Below are 25,745 nucleotides of genomic sequence, written 5' to 3' on the forward strand. Positions count from 1 at the left end.
TCAAGATTCATGGTGAGGGGAATTGATCAGATGTCAAATTGAAATGCGTCATCATCTCAAGCTAAACACAGCTTGTAAGAAATTGTCACAAATCTTGTCTCCACATTGGTGAAACTCCCAACGCTCCCCAAACCATGTAGCTTAACATGTCCAACGAGAAAACACATTGAGATACGATGGCTTTGTCAAAGGCGGTCCTTGAACCAATCATTGCTTCTCAGGGCATCTGTCTGCTGGTTGCAGCACATGTAACACACAATTATTTGATAATAATAATTTATCCTTTATTGATCCCTGTGGGGAAATTCATTCACTGCTATTAACCCATCATGCATGAACCATGAGCAGTTGGCATGCTGTCCACCAAAGGAGCAGTTAGGGGTTCAGTATCTTACTCAACAACACTTTGACACACTAGGAGGAGCCCGGAATTGAACCAGGAATGTTCGGTTCAAAAGACAATTGCTCTTCCTTCTTCTATATAATGTTGAAGTATACCCATTAACTTTACAATACATAAAACCTTTTGCCATCAAACTGATTTGTGGGCTTTCTCCCTGAAATCTCTTGTGATAAAATGGACTTCTTGTTGATTTCGTGGCCAAAAATTACATCACAAGGGCTTGTGAAAGGGGAAGTGATACACACTGCTCACAAGTATTGATGCATATTTGTGTGTTGTCATGGTAATGCCAGTGATGAGGGTTGTAATTAAGGTATAGTAGCAAGCTGGACTGAAGTTGCAATCACTACATTCCTAGTCCAACATTAAACCTTTTGTCTGTTCTACTGCAGATCAGCTAGAATCTCCCACTTGTTTCTTACAGCCATCTGACGGCAAACCACTCCAGACCTGATGACATACTTACTTTTCACAGGATTGTTAATTAAGTGACAGACAGTAAGAAATGATGAATACCCAAAGGACCTCCCACGTACCTGGGGAAAGTTGTCTCAGAGTGAAACGCTCCAACGCTCACTTCACTGTGTTTGGAAAGAGCTATCTTGGCAAAAAAAAGACTGCAAACGAACACATTCAATTTGGGTTATATTCTCTCTCACTGTCTCGATGTAAATTCATTGAGACGTTTGACAGTGTAGTTGAGCGTACCACAATCACTGAATACAGTTTTATACAGATGGTTCATATGTATATTATAAAATGTTGAAAAGTGGTTGAGGTGAGTGCTGAACGCAAACGGATCCTGAATGCAGCTCTGGATAAAACCAAAGGAAAGCTCATGGTACTGTGCACAGTCACACATAAACCACTAAAATTGACTTATGAGCACTGATGTATCGTCAAGATGCACATCATTTGTATAAGAAAAGTGACATCATTAAAGGATGAGGCAACACAGAATTCAGCTGCAGAGAAATATAATGAGAAAATGAAACAATCCCTCTGCATTTGGAGCTATAATGGTTTGAAAAAATACAGTCTTTATTTGGCTCTTCTTTCATACCGGTTGCCTGAAATTGGCACCTCTGTAAATGGAGGTTATGTTTTTGTTGCCCTTTGTATTGCTGTTTGTCAGGAGGAGTACAGAAAATCCAAATGTTCAAATTCTATGGGACTTCAGTTAGAAATAGTGTGGCACAGTATTTGACAATTTTATCATAAACTCTGAATTTCTTAAGGAACACATGTTAAACCTTTTTTCTGGGTTTGCATGTAAATTAATTACTTTTGTTAAATTTTTATGTATGGTCTGCCTTTTTTTATTTATCCTTTTTTTTCAGTTTTACTGTTATTACTGTCATCTTAATAACCTTGTGCTCTTCTATAATTTTCCCCCTGATATTATTGTCTGCCGTTGCAACCAAATAACTCCCCACATGGGGGTTCATTAAGTATATCCAAGTGTAATCTTAATTTATTTGTGGATGATTAAATGACGTACTGCCAAATCGTCACAATTGACCCCCAGCAGGAATAAATGTTGACTGTTGGTAATCGCTGTGCTTTTGGTTCGATATCGATGGTGTTTCTGCTCTCACATAATCTTTTCACATGGAAAGAGTGTGCAGTTTAACGACAACATGGTGGATTGTGAAACTTGCAGAGCCAATCTCTTCAGACAAACAGTTGCATGACATGTGCTTGTGTGCAAGAGAGAGTTGTGTATCCAGTCTGGAGTGTTAATCTATTTCTACGGCTTCTGAGCGAGGTGTCAGTCTAAGTGAGGATGTTAGCATTCTGTCGCTTCACCGGGGATGCTGGCACAGCTTCTAACACTGCAGATATTTTCTCTTGAGAGTTTATTTTTTCCTTTTCTTTCTTTTTCTTTTGTGAGGTGTTTTTTTCACTTCTGCTGCTGCTGATGCAAGGTGAAATGGCAATGCGGCACCGAAGGATTCTCATGGGTGACCTTGCTCTTTTGTGTCACATCCCCCACACTTCATGCAAAAACGACAAGGACGCCAGAGCAAATCATAAAGAGTAGTTTGGGTTTTGTTAAACCTGAGCGACATTCTTGACTCCCATCTTTCTGATTTATTAGAGAGTACGCCAATGCGTATAATCTGTTTTATAATAATGCACTTTCGCATCAAGGTCTGTTCAGATTAAATTACCTGCCTCTAGATCAGCTCATAAATGAGTGCCAACATCAAGGAAATACTGCATTACAGAGTGGAATATTATTTTTTAAGGGTCTGCGCTTCATATACTGTGTATTGCCTTTCTGATTCTCAAACAACCTAACCAATAATAGTACTGGCTTAAAAATAATATGCAGCTGTGGTTCAGTTGCAAGAGTATGGTGTCCCTCCAATCAGTGTTCCATTACCAGCTCCTTCTTTCTACATGTTGAAGTGTCTTTGGGCAAAACACTGAGCCTTAGGTTGCAGGCAAACACTCCTAATGGTCTGGTTGCATGGCAGTTCTGCCTCCAATTGATGTTTGGGTGTATATGTGTGTGTTTGTGTGTGTGAATGGGGTAAATGTTTTCTCGAGTAAAACGCTTTGAAATTGCCTCTTTCAATGTTTTCCTCATGAATATCTTGTGGTGTTTCACTAGTCGTGGGACAGACTTCATACGTGTGCAGCGTGTCTAGCTACACCAAGTCTGGAATATCATTCATGTGTGTAGATCCTCAGTCATCCAGGTCAGTTAGATAAGACCAAATATTTCAAGGGAAACTTTGCTTATTCCAATGTCCCTGTTAAGGTTTGACTTGCCACCCAGGAGGTTTGTCTGATATGGAGGAACACCCAGAGTCTGGGTTCATGAAACTAGCTGAGTTAGAAATTAGCTTTAAAGTTTGATCCAAGTAAATAGCCACATAAAATAGCTTTAAGGCCTTTTCTATTACCTGCAACTGGAATGGTCCAAGTGGGCTATTTGCTTTGGTATTCTTAGAAAATCTACTAACTGATACACAGCTTGTCATGGGATTCTGACTGAAGCTTTAAGCCAGTCTTCAGAGACTGCACAACACTTGCATCAAACATCAAACTCAGCGGCACTATGTTTTTTTTTTTTTGGCATCCCCACAAGTGTTGATTCTCATGAGATTTTTAGAGCATGGAAATCCTTGCACTCGGCATCAGTTTGCATTGTTTTTCTCCCTCTCGCAGAAGCTATCCAGGTCTTTTTAGTGCCCAGAGTAGCATAGAAAGGATGCTGTTAAAGAAGCATATCCATGGTAACTGAAGCTCCCATCAGCTGTGTTATGACAGTAACTAAAATAAAAGGTGTATTTGAGACACCATGACAAGGGATTCTTTATGCGCTGCTTGGCTGAAAGAAATCTTTGCCTCGGGGGAAAACTTAGAGTAGTTTAACGTCTGCTGGGTGATGGCCAATGATGTCACTTCCATCATTAGTGCTCTCAACTGGTGTAGCAAGTTATTAGTGTCATTAGAGTCACCGAAGGATTGCACTGTGTTCAAACCTCAGTTTCCCTGCCGTTATTTCACAATCGGTAGGCACCGAGCAGAGCTTTCCTGGAGTCTACCCCTCATTTCCTTTTACAACGGTGCCTTCTGACAACACAAGATTCCAGTGACATGTTTTTCTTTTCCCAATTTGCACGCTGATCAGTGCCACATGATATTCACTTTGTAATGCCACAATTATAGCGTTCTTGCTCTGAATTAAGTTGATTTCTACCATTTTTTTTCCATCCTTATTAATCATTTAGATCCAAAACCACAATAAAATTATACCCATGCTTGAATTGTGCAATTGTCATTTAATATGAGCTGAAAATAAAGCAACAGAAATTAAATTTCAGGGGATCCATCCAAGTAATTAGACTACTCTCATCCAGATTGGAGGGAGCCTGATACAACACATGATATAATTGAGAGAGAACAAATTAGGGCCAATTTACTGCCATTACTTTGACTGCAGCAGTGGAGTGAAATGAATGGTGAATAGTACCAAATGAGAAAAGAGACAAAATATGTTATTTGGAAGGGAGGTTATGTCTGTACCAAACTCTCCAGCTCATTATATTCATAGTGTTTGACAGTAGTTACTATATGATCATCTTCCTGGCTTGCATTTTAGAGAAATGCACCACAAGCAAGGATTTTTTGATGGGGCACAAAAGAGCCCATTGAGCTACTGTCACTAAAAAATGAAGCCTCCTACAATAGCTGTGTTATCAGTGGGGAGGAGGAATGAGAAACTTGTGTGATGTGACAGCTTCGCTAACAGTCTCTGACAGGGCCCAGGAAGCCACAAAGACCACACTGTATTGCATTGTACTTGTACCGCAACAACAGATCACAGAAATGCATGTGTGTGGCTGTCCTGTTTTTTTGTACGTATCCTTGTGCTCATTTGTTTTTTTATTTGGCCTGTGATGTGTGACTAAGCATGTCTGCTTGAATGTCACTCAGTGAACAGTCAGTTTCACACCTGGTAGTTTCACTCCAAAGACTAACAAACATACGCCGCTGAAGACCGCTGGCTAGTGATTGCATAGGGCATAAATTTACATGAGGGAGTTTGGCGGAAGAAAAAAAAGGGATACAGAAAACGCTTCATCAGAACGCTTCATTATTTCATCATGAAGGAGGGTTTCATCATTAGAGTTTGAGCCGGTACTCAAGGGTTCATCAAGAAGAGCAACGGCATTTGTGATTGGATCATGCTTAAAAAAAAGAACGAAAAAGAAAAAGAAAAGGGAAAAAACACAAGGCCACATGATGTGCACAGTAACAATCGGATTTAAAGGCCAATGACCTCATTGATTTGCAGTCTAATTCAAAAAAATAGTACCATGGAAAATATACTGGAAAAAATAGAAAAGGCAAAAAGAAAATGATGTTTCCTGCGGGTTCGGCCAGTTGAATTGCTGGGCTCTCCAGTGTTAAATGATGCCCTTTTATTGGCAGAATCTTAAATGCTGCCATTGAGCATGTTAATAGTAAGAGTCGAAGCTACAAATAGAATCAATTACAAGTTTTCCTACAACTACTCTCATCTAACACTCAATAAGAAATGTGGTTGACTTGGAAAAAGGGGAAGTCAGACTTTAATTACATAAACAGTTTATCTTATCAAATAGAAAACATTTGCACAGTCATATATTCCATATTTTATTCCCTGTGTTCAAAGGGGGCTGTGTTTTAGACTTTCAATTCATTTTCTCAAGCTTTAGTCTTGTGTCACGCTGTTTAAAGGTCACATCTGTCAAGTTATATGCCAGATATATAAATAGATGATAATCAACATTAAAATTTGTTATGATGCTTCCTGTACCGAAGGGGTCGACAGAATTTGCTGTTGTCAAAAGATCTCATTGGGGCATCTGGACGTTTCTCACCTTGAAAATGTTTTAGCTCTCACCCGAGAAGCTTCTTCAGTTCTTTGTGTATATATTGTTTGTGAAACAAAGGTAAAAGTCTGGGAGAGCTCACCTGAGATGGAAGTTGAATCCTATTCAAAGTACAACTCGGGTGAGTTCCCCCAGGCAACAAATGCACACATTAGCATAACAAACCCCGTTTGAACCCACCCTGTCCTCAACAGTTATATACCAGAAAGTCCAGTTACCACGATAAAGTTCGATAACAAATGGCCATGTCCTTGATGACTGAAAGCCATCAATGCCGCAGCACAAGAAGTAATTGCTGTATATTTTGTTGTGCTTAAATGTTATTTTCACCCTAAATACAGAGATAATGGGAAATAATCATTGCTCTTTTTTTTTTTTAATTGCTGTGTGTTTACGGAAATCTTACATTTACCAAACAAGTAAGAAAATGTCTTTTTAAAACTTCTTGACCAACTTTGTAGCATTCTTTTGTCCTTATACTAAAACTCAGGGACATTGTTCTTGTAATTAACGTCCACAGCAAAGGCCTCCATCCATTTTGAATATAACTGAATATATCTAGTTCATATAAAAGAGCAGACTGATGTTTGTGAGGTTAAATATTTGTTTATTGTGGGTCCAAGATGGTGTTTTTCTTCTGTTTTTTTGTTTGTTTGTTTTTTTATCCAACTCAAAGCCGACTTTGTTAAATCCCCATAAGATTCAATGGCCTTCAGAAAGCATATGGAAAAGCTGTACTTCAAACAGGGGGATTTGACCAATCCCAGTTTGTGAGCAAACTGCAATTGAACACAAAAGGGTATTTTGGGACATTTTGGAGATGGAGATGCCAGATAGGGCCTCGGTTCCTCAGTCTCAGTCTGTTTGTCTGCTTGACCAGCTGTGATGAAGCCCTCTCTGGAGAGGCAGATGGAGCGAGAGCATCCTTTATTTGGAAAAGTCGAGCCCGTTGGGATGACGGCTCCTAAAGCGGCATCAGATGGCAGTGGGGCCCGTTGACATAAGAGACATTTTGCTGTTAGTCAACAACACTCGCCAAAACATGGGGCACAAGCTCATTTACAACCCAAAATAATAGGATTGATGTCAGAATAACAACCTGAGTAGGTTTTTTTGTTTTTTTTCGCTGCAAGTGGAGGAGGAAGAGAGGATCTGAGTGTTGAGAAAGCCTGCTGATATATTCCCACAGCTAATCATTATTCTATCAGCCATTCATAGTCTAATGCATCTTCCCTCTTTATTAGCACATACAGTACATCTACAGTAGCAAGATCCCATCTTTAGTCCTGCTGATTCGTATTCATCGCCATGCAGACGAGAGCCGTGCTGTTCAACTTTGGTCTCAGTGCGCAATCGGCAGGCAAAGGGAGGCGGAGAGAAAACAGGGGAGAGAAATGGGGGGGGGTGATTATTTCTCTGAAGCAAACTCTTTCAAAGCTCGCTCTCTCCCCTCTGTCAAGAGACACGGCTCACGCTGAAGCCGAGGGCAGACAGACACCGAAGATCTCTTCCTGTTTTCCAAACTCCTCATCATGTTATTTCAGAGAGCAACTTTTTCTCTGCTTGTGCATGACAAGTCAGAAGTCTTCCAAAGCTTTTGCCTCAAACTTTGCATGAACTTCCTTTTGTTTTTACAAAGGCTTCTGGGAGTTATGAGCAAAGGCGAATCTTTTCAAATTTTCTTATGAGAATCCGCGATGCCTCATAATCAGGTTTGTGGCATTGCGCAACGTTGGTGGGAAGTTCTGGAGGCTTGCAGGAAGCTGTGAAGACGATCAGGTGTGATCATGTGAGGAGCACCTCCCTCTCTGAAGGATTTAAATATTGACAATGAATTCAGCTCAACCCAGTGTCTTCCTGGTAATTCCCTGAGGTCTGGAGCAGCAGACAAATTAAAACTTTCCCAGAATGCATTGAGCCTCTTTTGACTCGGAAATGGCTAACCAAGAAGCAGATGGTCCCTCTTGCTGTAGGCCAGTTAGATTTGTTCTGTTTTGGAAGAAGCTGTAACATCGTAGACTTCTGGCATGTGTATATTCAAATAATGGCCATTTGGAGATTTGAATTGATGGTATCTGTTGAGATGTGCACACTGACAGATCAAACTATGTCTGGCCGGTCTTTCGGAAAAATTGTAAATCACAAATACTTCTTGACACCAAATTACAAGACATTTATCAAAACAAAAGATCAGCTCTGTGTCCTTCAAAAGTCAGTTTGGACCACTTCCAAGTGGAAACTCAAATCCCTAAGTCAACTACGTAATGCAAGACATTCTATTGCCTATTGCTATTGCCTATTGCTGAGTTTTTTTTTTTTTTTTTTGATCATTACTCAGAGATGACATTTTCTCATAACTTAATTCATTATTCATAGATGATGTTCTATAGATACGTCAGGTCATCGAGGGACTGGTTTATTTAGTTTTGGGACAGGGTGTGGTTGGTGATAAAGTTGAGAAATTGTAGACGTGGCTTGAACACCCGTATAGCACTACAATGTTCAATGTCAGAACAACAAAAAATCATTAGTTCAAGGTTAAAAAATATAGTGGAATAATTTCACTTCATTCATTAATTTGGGCAAGTAATTGTAATTGGGCAAGAGGTGGGGTTCACCCTGGACTGGTTGCCAGTCAGTTCCAGGGCCATATATGGTACTCTCTCATTCACATATCATATAGAGATATGCAATTTAGGGTTTCCAGTGAACCTCCTGTGTGTTTTTGGATTGTGGTAGTAAACCGGAGAACCTAGAGGAAACCCACATGGACAAGGTGAGAGCGTGCAGATTCCCAATAGAAAGGCCCCATGTTGGAATTAAACCTTCTTAATGTAAGGCTGAAGAGCCAAGCACTGCGCCGCTGTGCATAATTAGTTAATAAAGGCAAAACAACAAACTCCCAAGTTTGATGTGTTACTAAAAGGACAGAACAGATTTCCCAATTTGCTCATTGTCCTTTTGATAGACGTTTTCAAATCTGTGGATCTTACAGTATACGAATAGCAGGGTGCTACAATGATGCAACACTAATAGAAATTATATAGGCAAGATCAACTGTCACCATCACTTTTCAGTTTTTGTGCGTTAAATAAATGACCACTGGCATTCTTTGGGTAGAGTCAGTACGCAAAATGCTGTTTCATCTCAAGTGAATCTTTGGGCTAAATCATCACAAAAATGATTCTACATTGTAATACTGGGATACTCTTTTTTTTACAATTCAAGTGTTTACAGGCTTGATCATGTTCTTAAAATGCTGAATTCTATATGTCAGTTATTATTGATTGAGATGAGGTTGCCGTAATTTATTCTGCATTCTTCTGCACTCTTCCAAGTGATGAAACAGATTAATTGGTTAAATCAAGAAAGGTGTGAAATAACGGGAATGGTTTTGGAAAGGTTTTTTTCAACAAATTAGGTATCGTCAATACTTGGTTTCAAGTTCATCTGAAGTACTCCAAAGGAATTCATTCATTTGGCTTCATACAGTCGGGAGGTGATTATGGCTAACTTTGGTGCACACAGTTGGCAAAAAGAAGAACGGGAAAGAAGAACCTCATGGGAATGATTTTCTCATTACACTGATGGTTTTTACGCTGTAATTGACTGCTTTGGACGGCAAAGGCTTTACAACCATCCATCCATTCATCCATCTTCCAACACTTATCTGGAGTCAGGTTGCGGGGGCAGCAGACCCAGATCCCAGACCTCCCTCTCCCCCGCCTCATGGTCCAGCTCCTCTGCAGGGACCCGAAGGTGTTCCCAGGCCAGCCCGGAGACATAGTCTCTCCAGTATGTCCTGGGTGTTCCCCGTGGTCTCCCCCCAGATGGACATGCTCTGAATACCTCCCCCGGAAGGCGTCCAGGAGGCATCCTGACCAGATGCCCGAGCCACCTCATCTGACTCCTCTCTATGCAAAGAAGCAGCGACTCTAATCAGAGCTTCTCCTGGATGACCAAACTTCTCACCCTATCTCTAAGGGAGAGTCCGGCCAACCCCCAGAGAAAACTCATTTTGGACGCTTGTATCCGCGATCTTGTTCTTTCGGTCACTACCCACAGCTCATGACCACAGGTGAAGGTGGGAACGAAGATCAACCGGTAAATTGAGAGCTTCGCCTTCTGGCTCAGCCTCCTCACCATGACAGATCGGTACAGAGCCCACATCACTGCAGATGTCACACCGATCCGCCTGTCGTTCTAATGTTCCATCCTCTCCTCACTCGTCAACAAGACCAAGAGATGCTTGAACTCCTCAAGATTCACAAATTCATGTAGACTAGTTGGGCAAACTCCCATGCCCCCTCGAGGTCACTGCCGAGGGTATAGAGCTGGTCCACTGTTCCACAACCAGGAAGAAAACCACACTGCTCCTCCTAGATCCGAGGTTCAATGACCTGACGGAACCTCTTCTCCAGCACCAGTGAATAGACCTTACCAAGAAGGGTGAGAAGTGTGAACCTCCTGTTGTTGGAGGGCATCCTCTGATCCCCCTTTTTAAAAAGTGGGATCACCACCCTCGTCTGCCAGTCCAGTGGCACTGTCCCCGACATCCACGCAATGCGGCAGAGGTGTGTCAGCCAAGACAGCCCTACAGTATCCAGAGCCTTGAGGAACCCAGGGCGGACCTCATCCACCCCCGGGGCCCTGCTACTGAAGAGCTTTTTGACTGCTTCAGCAATCCCAGCCCCGAGAGTAAGTGTGAAGTGTGAGAAGAGTCCCCAGACTCTGCTTCCTCATTGGAAGGTGTTTCAACGGGGTTGAGGAGGTCTTGGAAGTATTTCTATCACCGATCTACAATGTCTCAAGTTGAGATCAGTAGCGCCATGCTCCCACTGTACACAGTGTTGATGGAGCACTGATTCCCCCTCCTGAGCCGCTGGATGGTCAACCAGAATCTCCTCAATGCCCACCAGAACTCATTCTCCATGGTCTCCCCAAACTCCTTAAATGGCTGAGTTTTTGCTTTTACAACCACCAAAGTCGCATGCCGCTTGGCCTGCAGGCACCTGTAAGTTGCCTCCAGAGCACCACAGGCCAGACAGGCCTTCAGTTTGACAATATGCCTCACTGCTGTGGTCCACAGGCGGGTTCGAGGGTTTCCGCCCCGACAGGCACCGACCACATTATGGCCGCAGCTCTGATCTGCCACCTTGACAATGGAGGCACAGAACATGGCCCATTCGATGTCCCCCATAAAGGCTTTACAATTAATTGAAATTAAAAGGCAAAAATACTGCATTTATGTTGAGCATCTCTTTTTTTTTACTTACCACTGAAAAAGATTCATATCTTATCTTCGTTTTCAAAGAATGTTTGCAGTTAACAAAAATCCATAAACAAGAAATGTATGAAACTTTCCGATTATCTAAAGACTTAAAAAAAAAAAATCAGAAATAACTTAAGAAAAACTTGGTTTCCGTGAAAGCACTTACATAGTGTTCTATAAAAGAGTAACCTGTTTGGTTGAGTGGACAAACAGTTCGATCCAGTGACACCATTTATATTTGTTTTCCCTTTGAATGTGAAGCCCTTTGAGAGAGAACCGCTGTTTTTTTATTGACCCTTCCTGCCTCTGCCTCTTGTTACAGGTAAAGTATTGAACACAGATTTGCGCCACTACCTCAGCCTGCAGTTTCAGAAGGGTTCCCTGGACCACAAGCTTCAGCAGATCATTCGGGACAACCTCTACCTACGCACCATCCCTTGTAAGTACATGAGGCTTCAGCCTACAGCACATAACCCTCATTCACTGCACTCTAAAACACCTTTAAGCATAAGGAGAGCTAGAAACATATCCTACTTTTACAGCATGTATGCTTTTATCTCAAGCACCTTCTGGGGAAAAAAACGAGGCGGGTCACCCAAATAGAAGCCACTAGAACCACTAAAGTATTTCTTTTTCTACACAGTGCTCTATACACAAACCACACTCAACAGCAAGCACAGACTCCTTTTTATTTTGTTTTTCAAAGCATCCTCTCACTGATCTGTCACACGAAAACCCAAATGTCGCCATAGTAACCCAACCAAGGACATCTCTGTACCCTCGGAGCAACTTATTTGCTTTGGCACCGCCATCATCTCCCTGATCAAAGTCACATGTGTTCCCTAAATAAACCTACGTTCTCTCCGCTGCCGCTCAGCCGAGGCCATATGCAGCTATTATTCCTCGCTGAATGCAGTTCTGGAGTAGAGATAATATTGCAGGTACAGTGGTTGACTAAAGAGCAACCCATGTAGCCGCTTTATTCATTTCCAGAGTTACAGTTATTGGTACTCAGTGAGAATACATATCCATTTCTGAAGCTTTGCAAAAGCTGTTGTGTTTGGAAATGGTTGTTAGAATGCACCATATTATTATAATATAGGAAAGAACGGGCTGGGGGTTCATAACAGTTTTAGCAGACACCGTTAGATAACATCTGCATATCGTACGCTCTAATCTTTTAAGTGAAACCCTTAAAGTGACTAAAATTATGCTGATAGTACAGTAAAGGTGCTGATTAATATCCTGATTATGATTTGCGTGGGCTGCAGCAAAGTAGGTTATTTGGCAAATTTAAAAAATGAGCATAAATTGTCTTTGAAAGGCTCATTTTTTTCCCCACATTTGCTACTATCTTTCTGCTCCTACCAAAGACTCTTTGAAAGGATTGATGGTGCAACAGCTCCCGAAGGGGATCTCAATCACCCCCATTGTGACCGGCTGCAGTGCAGGTCATAAATCCCTCCCTCCCTGTGTTAGCGGATAGAAACCATACCGTGCTTAAAACAATCGCAAAATTCAAGAAGCAAAAATCCCCCAAAACAATTCCTTTCAGAGCTATCCCACTGACTTCGGCCTTGGCACTCATTTTTCTTTTCATGCGAAAAGGTATTTTTATGTTGTAAAGGAAGATTACTGTTAATGCGGCATTCACATGATCAGCAGTTGATGGCATCAAACATACGTGTCATTGCGTTACCATGGTACCTTTATATTCTTTATAAAGAAGGGACAAACTGAATCTGATCTCAGTCAAATTATTTTCAAAAACTGCCCACCATTTCACAACCGTTCCACGAACTCAAGTCGCAATATGAATGCAGCATTTCATTTATTACAGCAAGCAGTGAGAAGCAAAGTAGTCTTCTATTCCATGATAGTAAAATGAAGTTGTTGTGAAGAGGAAAATTAAGTAAAACTGCACCTTCCCTCATTCTGCTTTGTGTTAAGATATATCACCAGCATGTTAAACGATGAAGGAATGCGTGTCTGTAAAATAAAGGTGAACCTTCAGGGAAAGAAAATTAGATGTGGGGATTAGAATAAAACAGTTTTCCCAATGCTCAGTTTGTCAACTTGCGCCGCAGTCTTGTCTCTATAATGTTTTGATATTGTTTTTTGGGTAATATCTCTTCAAGGTGAACTAGAATTTTGACAGAATGGGACTCATCAAGGAATATAAATTCACAACAATGCCTTAATTTTTTTCTTATCGCAAAGCCCTCACTTCACTATTGTAGCTTCGTCATGATACATAACCATTTGTCAACAGGCAAAATATGTGATTCCAAGTATGGCTGCATTCTCAAAATTGCCAAAATATTGCCGCACAATGATCAATCGATTTTCAAAACTCATGTGAATTTAATCGTCCTGATTTAATTTCTCTGCCGTCAGCCGATCACCCATGAATGAGTCAGGCAGGGCTTTGATGCTCTGGCTGCACCCTCTGATCTTCTCTTCTCTTCATCCTCTGCTGATTTGTGTTTTGAAACTAAACATGATGTGCAAGATGATTTTGTTAGGAGGAAAGAAGAGAAAATTACATAATTTTTTTCTCAACACTCTACAGCCACCAGAGTTGCAATCTGAATTCTCATTTATACAGAGATTTAGCTTCAAACGACAACACATTGTCCTCCCACATCCCCAAAAGGCAAAAGCTGTATGAGGTTTGATAAATGTTCAACAGCCTCTCCAAAGCAGGTCAACATGCGAGAGAAAAATCTCACCGTCGTTAAGTGGCAACAAATCCTGTATTCGGAAAGTGTGATGATGTTCACACAGATGCACTGGCCTAAATATTTGCCATGTCTCGTTGAGGACTGACTCTCCTCAGAGGAGGGCCATAATTGAGTGTAGTCAAGGTTTTAGTCACATGCAGAGCGACTTCTCCTGAGGCGATGACAGACTCTTAGGCACAGCACTGTCACAAACAAGCAGCATCTCGACTCGTTACCCCCAAGGGGCTGGAAGTTGCTCTGTCTTGTTCAGAGAGGACTTGCATGCGCGAGTGTGAAATCTTTGAGGAAGTAAGCTGCTTACCTTTCATGTATATTTAATGTCTTTTTCACTCTTTTGTCAAGGAAACCGATAAACATATTTCCAGTGGCCCCGCCATGCCTTACCAGCACCAGATAGACATATCCTCCCTATATGTGTTATTGTTTTCTGTTTTTTGTCCTTGTTATTCCACTCGCTCATTCTCCTGCTTTCAATTCTGCCGCCATTTGCCATTGTGTGGAATTTATCATCGGAAAATAACAATTTCCTGAAAAAATCTTCACACTCCGTACATCCGAACACACCGCAGGTGAACACACACACCCCTGCACACACCTCGCTCTTAACTGTCTCTGCAACTATGGCTCACTATTTCTTTTTTTTCATGTTCAATAGTGTCGGCCGTTGAGGTTTTATGGCCCATAGCCACCATTCATCAGCAGCCGCCATTGGGGCTCCCTGCATGAGTCTGACTCTCTAATCCCCTGCTTGAATTACTGTCTTAATGAGCAGGAGACCAGGACTCGCACGGTGACAGCACTTCCATCATTCACTTCCTCGCTTTTGCTTTCTCATCCTTCACCCTCTCTGTTTCACTTTCACTCTCTCACAGTTTCAATTACCTCTGCCTGCTACACACACATACACATACACACACACACACACACACACACACACGTATACACACACACGTATTTGTTAATCACGTTAATTAGGTTTAATTTCTGATTGCAGGTTTCTTGGTTTTTACCTTGATTTGTTTACCATGTGGAGAAGATAAAAAAAAAAAAAAAAAAGGTTGATTTTTCTATTTTGGTGTGCAAGTGTAAACACATTGTGCCTGCAACAATGTTTAGGTGGATGAAAAATGGATGGCTGGTCAGAGTTTACATTCTGCTTACTAATGCAACAACTGGCCTGGCTGTCATTAAACACGGTGACCTAATGGGCGCTACGTCAAAAAGGCAGCTGCCCTCTAAACCTGCTGCACCAGCTGGAATCCCAGGCGTTTGGTGATCTATATGGAAATTTGAGGTCTTTTTGTCATTATAAAAGATCAATACTTGGAGCTGAACCACACAAGGAAGCTTAAGGGAACAACAGCTTGCAACTAAATTACAAAAAACGTAACGATGTAAGATTTTTCAAATAGGTAAGCATACGTGAGGTTGGATTTCTAAACGTGTGCAACAGGGAAGCAGATGACAGGATAATTAGCCAAGGCGGTGTGTGTCACTGTGCCGAAGCTTTACTTTATTTAATGCTGCTGTTCCCTTGTGCAACTGATCTGTTCTGTTTTACCAGGACCGCAGAGTCCTGTCTGCCTTGCCAGAAAGCCACTAAGCCCAAATGGAATCGTTATTTTTTGATTCTTTGCACCATTTGGAAATCCCCAATTCAGCATCGCTTTAAATAGAAAAAGAAAGACAAGTAGCAAGACTCAAGAGTAAATGCTGGTTCTTTTGTCTGTATATTGTAAAGCCCTTGGCCTTTCACTGGGTCTTGGGACAAGCGCCATGTCATTTGGACTTTTAAGTAAACGCTGGAAGAGGCTCTCAAAAGCTCTGAAGGGAACAAAAAGTAGGCAGTTAAGAGGACAGACATTGCAGTGTCACACTCCTGTGACACCCCACCGAGATCTGGAATGAAAAGAGAGAGTTTGATTTAAAAATCTCTCTGTCTCACTAACACATTTCCCCGGCAACAACTCCACTTGAACAGAGACAGAGGAGCGAATTTAATTGCATTTTATTTCACATATGGCGGCAGTATAGAGTGGAAGTGCTGAAAATTACTGTTCTGTTGCTTTCCTGTTTGTTTGTTTTTTCTCCTGATGGTGCAGATGATTGTTACACAGAACCATCAAGGACAGAACCATAATAATCTGATTCTGCTGAGATAGTAGGATCATTGTTGCTTTTGCACCCTAGGTTCTTTTTACATTTCCTAGAAGCTTCTCAGGAACTGGGACATTTTTTCATGCATTGGCACAGCAAAGGAAATGGGATCTAGGACCTTAGTTCCCAGAACCATTTTAGCCCCTAGTCTAAAGCATATGCCATAGTCGCTTGGTAAGCGAAAAAATGTCATAAGCCATGGCCATTACCAGATATTTAAGATAATACTTTACCATAGGGGAAAATTTGGGTGTGGCAGCAGCACAGGGAAGGAGACAGGTAACAAAAGACACTGAGCAATAAACATAAACATAAATCAGATCATTAAAAAGGACTTAGACAACAACAGTCGAAGGATAAAAATGACATTTGAGCGAGCATGGTTCTGAGTTCTTACAACTTAAATGTTGTAAAAATCCGGCTGCCTCATGGGGTGAATTTGGTAAACCCACTGGATACAATGTGCTCCTGAAAACTGGGCTTTAAAACCAGCGTGAAAACCAATTATGATACTATGGTGCTTTTAATCTTCTGTTATTTCCATCATTCCATCCATTTTCCAACTCAGTAAGAAACAATATTATTTTTGAGCCCCGATCAGCGGAAGCAGATTGAATTTGTCAATGATGTAACAAAAAAATTAAAAATAGGAATTTGGTTAAGAGAGCTGAGATGTCCACCCCGGATTCATGTCTTAAATGCTGTCAATTCACTGTAGGTCCAATAAATACCCTTGACAACCCCAGAGCTACCTGAATGCTGGTGGAAGAAGTTTCCACAGCAGTCAAAAGCTAGATGTTCACGGGTGTAATCATGACATTTGAACGTTTAAACCGGAATTGGAGAAATTCTCTAACCGCTTTGTTGGCTGATTCTCTTTTGCCCTACTGCTCATAATCCTTCCTGTTCTTGTTCTCGTATTTTTTTAAGACAACAATAAATTCAAAAGTTGACATCACAGTTGTTTTGTTTTTATACTTTAATGTGGCTGTGGCTTATTTTTCAAGCATGCCAAGACGATCATAAGCCTGATGATATGCTTAGTCTTTAACCAAGCCTCAAAAGGACTTTGGCCCCATAATGATCCACATTTCTCTTGCTCTCTTTTTCTGTCAAGCCATTTCAACAGCACACCCAAGTGTTACATATAAATATATATATATATGTATAAATTTTTCATCAACATCCAGCAGTGGATGAAATTGTGATGACTTTTTATTGTATAGGATAATGGCTTGGGGAGATACTTGGCAGGTACCTAACTGTAGCTCAAGTAATTGGGCTTCGGGGGGACATTTTTGAGGGACCAAAGCCAGCGCCAGAGGGCAGACAAGTTGGTAATGAGAGACAGCAAAAGGCTGGCATTCTCACAGACAATGTAATGTCAAAGGCTTTTGCTAACACAAACTGTGCTATCAAGGAAAACTATAGACAGAAGGTTTTCTCTCTCTTTGAAACTGGTTTTAATCATCTGGTTCTGCACTTGGGAGCTGTCAGTTTAATTAGCCAGAAAATGCAGTATAAAGAAAATACAACTAAGAAAGACTTACCTAAGAGGCCATCAACCTAACATAATATGCAGTCCTCTTCCTTTTCTAAGTGGCTTGTTAGTGCATGGAAATAAGATGTGACAAGGGAAAAGAGACATATTTCAATTAGATCATATAAGATAAACATTGGAAATGTCCAGTGGAAGCAAATAGGAGTCATCAATGTGGTTTCTTACCCAACCTTAAATCCTTTTTAACTTATCTAAAACTGGGTCGAGGTGGCAGCAGACTGAGACCCAGACATATCTCTCACCAGCAAAAGCTCCCCTGGGCAGACCCTGGGGCCTCCCCATGTCAAATAAGATATATAGTCTCTCTGGCAAGATCTTGGACGCATCCTACACACATCCAATAGCAGGTGCCCAAGAGTCAAGAGAGTCCTAACCACCTCATGCAGCCCTTCTCAACATGATGGAGCGATGCTTCCATTCTACGCCCTGATCCAAGCTCAGCCATACTGCTGGCACCTCTTGCATCCACAGCTGATCCCATTGACACTGTTGACACCGAACTTAACCACCGTATGTCATAAAAAAAACGCCTTTCTCCATCTTAGAAAATAAAGTAATAAATTAAAGATAAATTGATAATAGCCCATGGCTTGCCAGAAGTCATTGTCTGATCAGGCCAAAAGAACCAAATTATCTGCAGAATGAAGAATATAAATCTAAAACACCAAAACATTGCACTTCCTGCAGCGGTGCCTTCAAAATACTGTCGATGTCACCAAAGAGAACAGGTGACAAGCAACAACCCCGAGAGAACTAAACAAACCTCATGGTTATATATCTTAAAATAAGTCAGCTACTGATGAAATGTGTTCAGAACTCCAAATAGTTAATGTATGTAAAGTAATCCCTGTAAGCAAACAGCTTCAGACTGCTATGAATATTCAGATTTAGTGTTTGGGTTTTTTTGTACTTTGGCAACAAGCTGACATCAGCTGCTTAAGGCAGAGCACACCCACAAACCCACTCAGTTTGTCTCAAAAGTTTTTTCGGCCACTCAGCTCAGGAGTTCGCCGGATTTTTGAAGCTTGTTCATCATGCGTTTCAAGAAGTGCTTTATTGTGAAAGAAGATAAACTGAGGGACGTCATTAAGGATGAGCATTAGAGATAAGCTGGGCTTTTTGCGAGCTGCGAGTGAAGGCCCAAAACTGGAAAATACACAGCTAGAAATGTGCATGACAGATAACCTTTTTCCATTTTACGCCGGCGCATTGAGGGTCAAATTGCTTGGATGTGTATCATTATGCTTTGATCCTGATACACACTGACTGACTTTGCTTACAGCGAGGCACTTTGTACCTTTTTCCAGTTTTCGTTTTCTTCACCGGCTGCTATAATTTTCTTCAAGGTGTCTGATTTTCTGAGACGTTGAAATCTGGTTCATTTGAAATTTCAAATTGCCTCTCTGCTGAATGTAAAATTTCCCTTGTGATTGACTGGTGGCTTGCAGGGTTGTTTCCCAGCCTTTCCCCTGCCCTCCTCTCAACCTTACCCACCTAAGCCTGAAAAGGATTCGGAGTGACTGAATGGAATTTGTTCTATAAACATGGGAGAAAATAAATTCAGATGAATGCGATTTTGATGAAATGTGACAATAATGATTGGATTGTTGTGTGTGTGGGGGGGGGTTGTATCCTGACTCCTGAGCAGTAAATCTTTGCAGCCCGGCCTCCTGTGAATATTGCTCTCGAGGTCTACAAGGATGGTGACACACAACCTAATAGCCTTGAGTGGAAAAGGCCAACTTATTTATTCAGGGTTTACATAATCCTCATGCTAATGTAATCATCTGATGTCCATCAGTTTGGAAATTGGCTGTGGCTTCACACCGGGAGCGAAAAAATGCTTGCCTTCATTTGCACTGAAGAAGCCCTCTGTGGCACGGAGGGGATGTAATGACAGTGGGACCAGGTGCACGATTCTTGAATTAAACTATGCGGATGCACCCAAAAAAATAAATAAAACAGAAATGGGACGAATAATAAGTCTTATTTGTAAGGTTGCTGCAGATCAAGGGTAAGCTGTTTGAGGGCCGGAGTCCTTCAAAACTGTTGTTTTGACAAGTAACACGTGGTAGTACTTGGTTTCAACAACAAAACTAATGGGCAAAGCTCAAGGGATTTCAACTACTTGTTTAGGCGAACAAAAATGTAATGATCACGGCTATAATGCCACAAATCAGTAAAACTGTAACTGTTGCCAACTGATCAGAATTCATTTCAAAAACATTGTTGTTTTCTACTAGCATCACTAAATTGGACTCCTCTTTTGAGACTTTGTTTTGTTCCATAGCGAAATACTACGGCACAAATGTGGGTCATCATATCCATACAAAGAAAAGTTCCTCATGAAACCTCATCTCATGGATAATTGAGAGGGAAAAATTGCAATTTAACAGAGTGTGAAAAATTAAACACCGGTTGTCAAGGTTGAGCTATAGTTAGTTTGGCGGGGCTGCAACTAAACCACCAACAACGCATGAAATGAGTTCAGTGGCAAGTGACTGAGGTGATCGATTCTGTTTGTTTTTAGCTGTGAACCCAGGACAAGCTGAAAAAGAAAATGTGTTAGTTCAAGCGTGAGAAAAAGCGAGTAATTCAAGTGTGACCACAAGTGGGGAGAGAGAGCACTGCTGCTGCTGCTGTCCAATGGCATTGTGGCCGCCATCACTTTCAAAACCACACATGGCTGGTAGTACGCCATATACTCAAAATGCCATAGTGAAAAGGGTCACATTTAAGACATTATAAAATGTATATACAAATCCTGTAAATGGATTATAGAGATGCCTAATTTACTGAAATCCCTTTGATTATAATTTTGTCACTGCATAAATAATCACTTTATTGCTGTATCCTGAAACTTCTACTTCTGCCTTCAGCCAGTGACTCCATATGCATAGAGGGACAGAAATTTCAATCGTACTTCATTTTTATAAATATCAATTTCTCTTCAGAATAGGGCATATGCATTTTTTTTACGCACACACACTGCGTTAACATCTCTTTCCCCAGGGGAGACGACCGAACCAAGGCCTCTATCATTTTTTTATCCTCCATCCCAAAACTTCTCATCCGTTTTCTTCTTTTCAGCTCTATGTAAACCACAGACATGCTGGCAATGTTTTAAAAGACGCAGCGGTTACTCCCAGAACAGTGAATGAATTAAACCACTCACTGCTAAAAAAGCCTTTATCGGTGATTCATCAGACACCAGGTTGGATTTGGGTTGGAAATAAGAGCCACCCTTTTAAAATATTAGCTGCAGTATTAAACATACAACCCCCAAACAGTCGTCCAAATGAGATCTTCTGTGTTTCATGAAACATGAAAGGGAAACGTCAGTCATGGATTAATATTACAAACGTAGTGTGAAATAAAACTCTTGATCTACAAAGCAGGAAATTAAAGCTGACTGCCTGTAATTTTGCTTTTGTTCTGTACAAACCTTGACATTGTAGATTTTTGTATCTTTAAGAATGTGTTTCAGTTGCAAGGAGAGATCAGAGGCCTGCTAGAACTGGTTTCACCCCAAACTTGACTGATTTCTTACGACCTTAAACGATAGCTCTTAATTTCTGTCTGACATAACTTGTATTTTGTTTTTTTCTGATTTACAAAACCCCATTACAAAGTCACGCATTTCTGTAATAATTCTGATTTTGTATGTATTGCAGTTAGGTAACTGTCTGTGCTTTGTTCTTCCAAATGTAGTTGTCACACTGCAGTTACTAATACAAGTAGTGCAGTTATTTTCATAAACATCAATGAAATTGTCAGGGAAGCAGAAGCCCGGGAGCTTGTAGGTTCCCCGCAGTATTCTTGCCTTTACCAGGATTGCGTTCTTCTGTACAGAGGTCTTGGATGTGCTTTCTTGAATCTCGACGCTTCGGGGCGACTGCTCCAAGTAACCCGATCACTCCTGGGACCTATTTTTCTGCTATGCGCAACATCTTTGCCAACTCCTCCTTGAAGCCCTGGTATTTCTGCATCCTCTTGTGCTTTTTCTTTCTCAGGTTGCTGTCACTTGGGATAACTATATCTACCGCAATGACTGTCTTCTGCTCCTTGTCCACCATCACTATGTCCATTTTGGCTCACATGATTTTGGTTTGGTCATTCTGGATCAGAATCGGAGGTGTCTCTCCCAGAACCTCCAGCCCAAACTCAGTACAGATGTTGGCCAACCAAGTAATGACAGATTTATTCCAAAGATTATGCCTTTGCAGCCAGCTTAAGTCCTGCTGTTAGGTGCTGGACTGTCTCAGGGGAATCTTTGCACAGTCTGCATCTGTGGTCTTCCCTGTTGCGGTAGACTCCGGCCTCGACCTATCTCGTGTTCAAGGCATGCTTTTGTGCAGCCATGATAAACGCCTCTCTGCTGTCTTTCAGTCGAGCCTTTTCAGGTTACCTGTAAGCTTTCATGATGTCAATCTCTCCTTTAAGCTGCCGATGGTTTCCTGCCATGAAGGGGCTTTTCCTACCATGACAACCCTTCTGGCCCCTCCTACTGGGCTTCTGCAACTTGAGGAATTAAGTTTGCAGATCACCAAATAGTGTATAAGAAGTTGGCTACTAGAACACACCACATATGGAGCTAATATTGTACTGTGTGTGTGTGTGTGTGTGTGTGTGTGTGTGTGTGTGTGTGTGTGTGTGTGTGTGTGTGTGTGTGTGTGTGTGTGTACCAATACATATATCAATTTCTCACATTTTATATTCGCTTTCTCTAAAAATTTAAAGATTGAGGTGTTGTTGGGTTTTTCTCCTACCTTATTCTAGCCATTCATAGTCGACTGCCAGAATTACAGTTTTTTTTCCCAACTTTTGAGATTCAGTCACCTCTGCTCATAGCTTTGCATTATCATGTAATTAAACAGCGTAAAAGAAAATGTACTTCATGTTCCTCTTGTAAGGTTATTGAGCAATTAATCGAAGTGATATAAAGTAAAGTTTAAGTGGCAACTACATTAATCTCCAGTGATGTTACCGGGTAATGGAACATGTTGTGTAAAAAGATTAACTTTCCACAGGGAGTAATTAAATGAAGTAATGCATTAACTTGATGTAATTTTTTTCCCAGGCACCACGAGGCTTCCTCGGGATGGGGAAGTGCCAGGTGTGGACTACAACTTTATCAGCGTTGGAGACTTCAGGATCCTCGAGGAGAGTGGGCTTCTTCTGGAGAGCGGGACCTATGATGGTAGGCGTTAGGTTGAGATGATGAGAAGCTCTTGTTTATATTTCTGCACCTGAACTACGAGCACTGCCAGCTTGCTTTAGGAGAATGGGTTTGCGACTCAATTTACTCAGATGTTGAGACTGAGTACCATCTTCGGTGGAAAGATGACAAGCAGAATGAAATGTATTAATCAGTGAAATGTTACTAAAGACCATGTTGGAAGTCACCCCCAAATTAGCTGTCATGATGAAGACCACCATTCACTCCATCCACAGTGTGTGATGGACTGATCAAAATATATACACAAGTTGCTTTAGCAGCAGGGGTTTTCAACTAACCTACGAAAGCATCTAGAGATTTTACTTTAATAGAACACAAGCAGAAAATAGCCCACTATCAGCCGGGAAGTTTTTGCAGTTCCTTTAACCTTTACAGGAACTAGGTAATTTTTTCTTGCATCAAAATACCATAGGAACCAGGAAATAGGACCTCAGTTCCGTGAACCATTTTAGCTTCTTCTCTGAGGCAGGGTCTTTTTACGGCTTCTTTGGAACTGTATACCACAGGTGTTTGGTGAATGGTGGAACCCATGGACCATGGAAAAACGTTTTCAAAAATGATTGTGGTCTCAAGCTGTTTTCTTACAACTTGTGATACAATGGACAGAACCAGTGAGAAATAGACCAACAAAGAGGTCCAAGCTCTTCTGGCCTGCAATGCCAAACAGGGATTTTCTCTTTTTGCTTGTATCAGAACATAAACATTTTTGGCAAAATAAGTATGGAGTTTGCTAACTATGTTTTTCTCACAGCGAAGCAATGAAAGGAAAAATTAAAAATGCTTACACCCGTTTGATATTCCATGGTTATTATTCCCATCATGCAGAACATGAATGCACTGGCAGCTTCCCCCTCCGTGTTGTCTTTGTATTCTTCCTTTTCTTCACAATGGTTTGTTTGCCTGTCCCTACTGAGACCCCTCACTGCCTGTGTGAATGCAAAGCTAAAATGTTCCCCTAAAGGAGGGTAGTTCTTAGAACAAAATCCATCTGGATAGTTCGTACAACTGCTGTGTCAAAAAGTGTTGAACAGCCATTTGTTGTACTGTTAAATGGTTGTGTACATTGGCACCAAAAAATACAACACAGTGCAACTTTAGAATATCACTTCCTTGATAAAATAACAAATTCAGTATATTTAGAAAGCATGATAATGCAAATATTTCACATTGCAACAAAAAATGATGCTCTAAATACTCTACACCTCAGCACAAAGTAAATGCAATGGGCCAACTCCGAAAACTATGAAACATTTTTATCAGGACATTTTCTAAAACCCACGTCATGCCTTGTCATTCTGATTAAGTTCTGTTTATCAGCAGCTATTTTCTTCCTGCATGCTGTTATCCACACCTTCGTTTGAACCTGCCTATCACCAAACCATTTTTCAATTCCTGAATTTTCAGCAGTACGCAGGATCACAATCGTTGGTGAGTCATTTAAAAAGTGATTCAGAATAAACAAATTTAGATTTTTCTATGTATAGCCGAAGAATTAATCGTCAATTTCTCAACTCAGCGGCCTTAAATTTCAGCAGCAACTTATGCAATTTATCACATAGATATAGGGTAATTGATTTCAGACCAAAGTTTTTGCGCAAGACAGACTTTTTTCTTTTTTCTTCTTTTAATAAAGATCTTTCTCCCCAACACACTTGTTCATTTCTTGTATTGATGATTTATTGAGGGCTTTGTGCTGATCCCAGCCTTTGAACCGCTCCGACTGTCATGAAATATTGTCGGTGGAAAGAATTAATGGAACTTGCGGAACCTAAGGCACTTGAGAGAGCACAAGAACATCTTGTCTGTCATTTTGTAACTCCTGTCACTTTTTTTGCAGTGAATCATGAAGGCAAATTGAAACTAATGTGGCTCTAGTGGTCTTTGAGATCTCTAAAAAGAATGACAACAGTCTCAGGCATACAAATGCTCAATTTAAAGCCACAAATAGCATCTGCAAGCTATGTGCTCATCTTGTTTGTTAATGCTCTGCACACGGTGTACTGTCTTTTCCCTGCCAGCATGTGCATCTCATGCAGGAAGCAGTATTCTCTCTGCATCCGATGGTTGTTTTTTTTTTCAGGGACACTGGCAGAAGCATAAACTGTTGAGAGTGAAAAGTTCACACAATCACTGTCTCTGACATTCAGACTCACAAATTACATTCAAGACACAGCCTCTGAAAATGGATATCAATTTTGCCCATTTTAAACTTACCTAGAACAATCTCGACAAGCTGTCAAACACAACATTTGTAATAACACAATTCATGTCAGGGCTAGGTGTCTTGACTGTAAAAAATATATAATCCCAACTATTCTGATTGTTTATTGAACATTTTTAGTACCCGGTTTGAGAACATTAAGTCAACTTGTTAAATTTTAACACAACGCTCAAAAACTGCCAGCTGTCCAAGGCATTTTGGAAGAACTATGAGGTGTATCATAGCTGGCTGCTACGAGGGAAACTACTTTTTGGGGGTATGTTTGGAGGCCGTATTTTGGGTGAAGCGACACATGTAGAGGCATCATTTTATCTCTGTTTTCTTGTTTTCATCAAGGCAAAATCATAATTGAAAATTGAATTTTAATGAATGCCCAAGGCTTTATTCATATCATGAATTAAAGATTTTATTTGCCATATTTGTAGCTATGGTACGTGCATAGTTTACATAGGCAGGATGAATAACCTTGTGAAACAGAAAAGTAATGTTATACCAGGGCTCCTGTCAGATGCAGATAAAATATGCCAAGAAATTAACTCCTGTCACTCTTATTTCTCCATCAAGGAGCAGAAATATCAAACAAAATATTCACATAACTAATACCTCTCAGCTTGTTTCTATTGCATTTTTTTTTACACTTTTTATAATTTTCTGATTTTAATTATATTTAGCCTTTATCATGTTCTTTGGCTGTGCCACTGTGTTCAGTGCTGTCATTTTGTTTTACTCTGTTACTTTCTTATCTCGATTTACCA

General features: G+C 40.8%; 1 protein-coding gene across 2 annotated transcripts in view; it reads left to right on the top strand.

The window, feature by feature from the left end:
• magi3b (membrane associated guanylate kinase, WW and PDZ domain containing 3b) overlaps positions 1 to 25,745 on the top strand; it is a 162,108-nt gene that overhangs the window by 102,148 nt on the left and 34,215 nt on the right. For both annotated transcript variants that reach the window (XM_086149941.1, XM_086149942.1), the window contains exons 2-3: positions 11,391 to 11,507; positions 22,611 to 22,730. In XM_086149941.1, coding sequence (XP_086006067.1) covers positions 11,391 to 11,507; positions 22,611 to 22,730 — 237 coding nt within the window. The remainder of the gene's footprint in view (positions 1 to 11,390; positions 11,508 to 22,610; positions 22,731 to 25,745) is intronic.

The sequence above is a fragment of the Fistularia commersonii genome, chromosome 7 (assembly GCF_037954325.1).
Source record: "Fistularia commersonii isolate RoL2024-O1a breed Wild chromosome 7, RoL_Fcom_v1.0, whole genome shotgun sequence".
Taxonomy (NCBI): domain Eukaryota; kingdom Metazoa; phylum Chordata; class Actinopteri; order Syngnathiformes; family Fistulariidae; genus Fistularia; species Fistularia commersonii.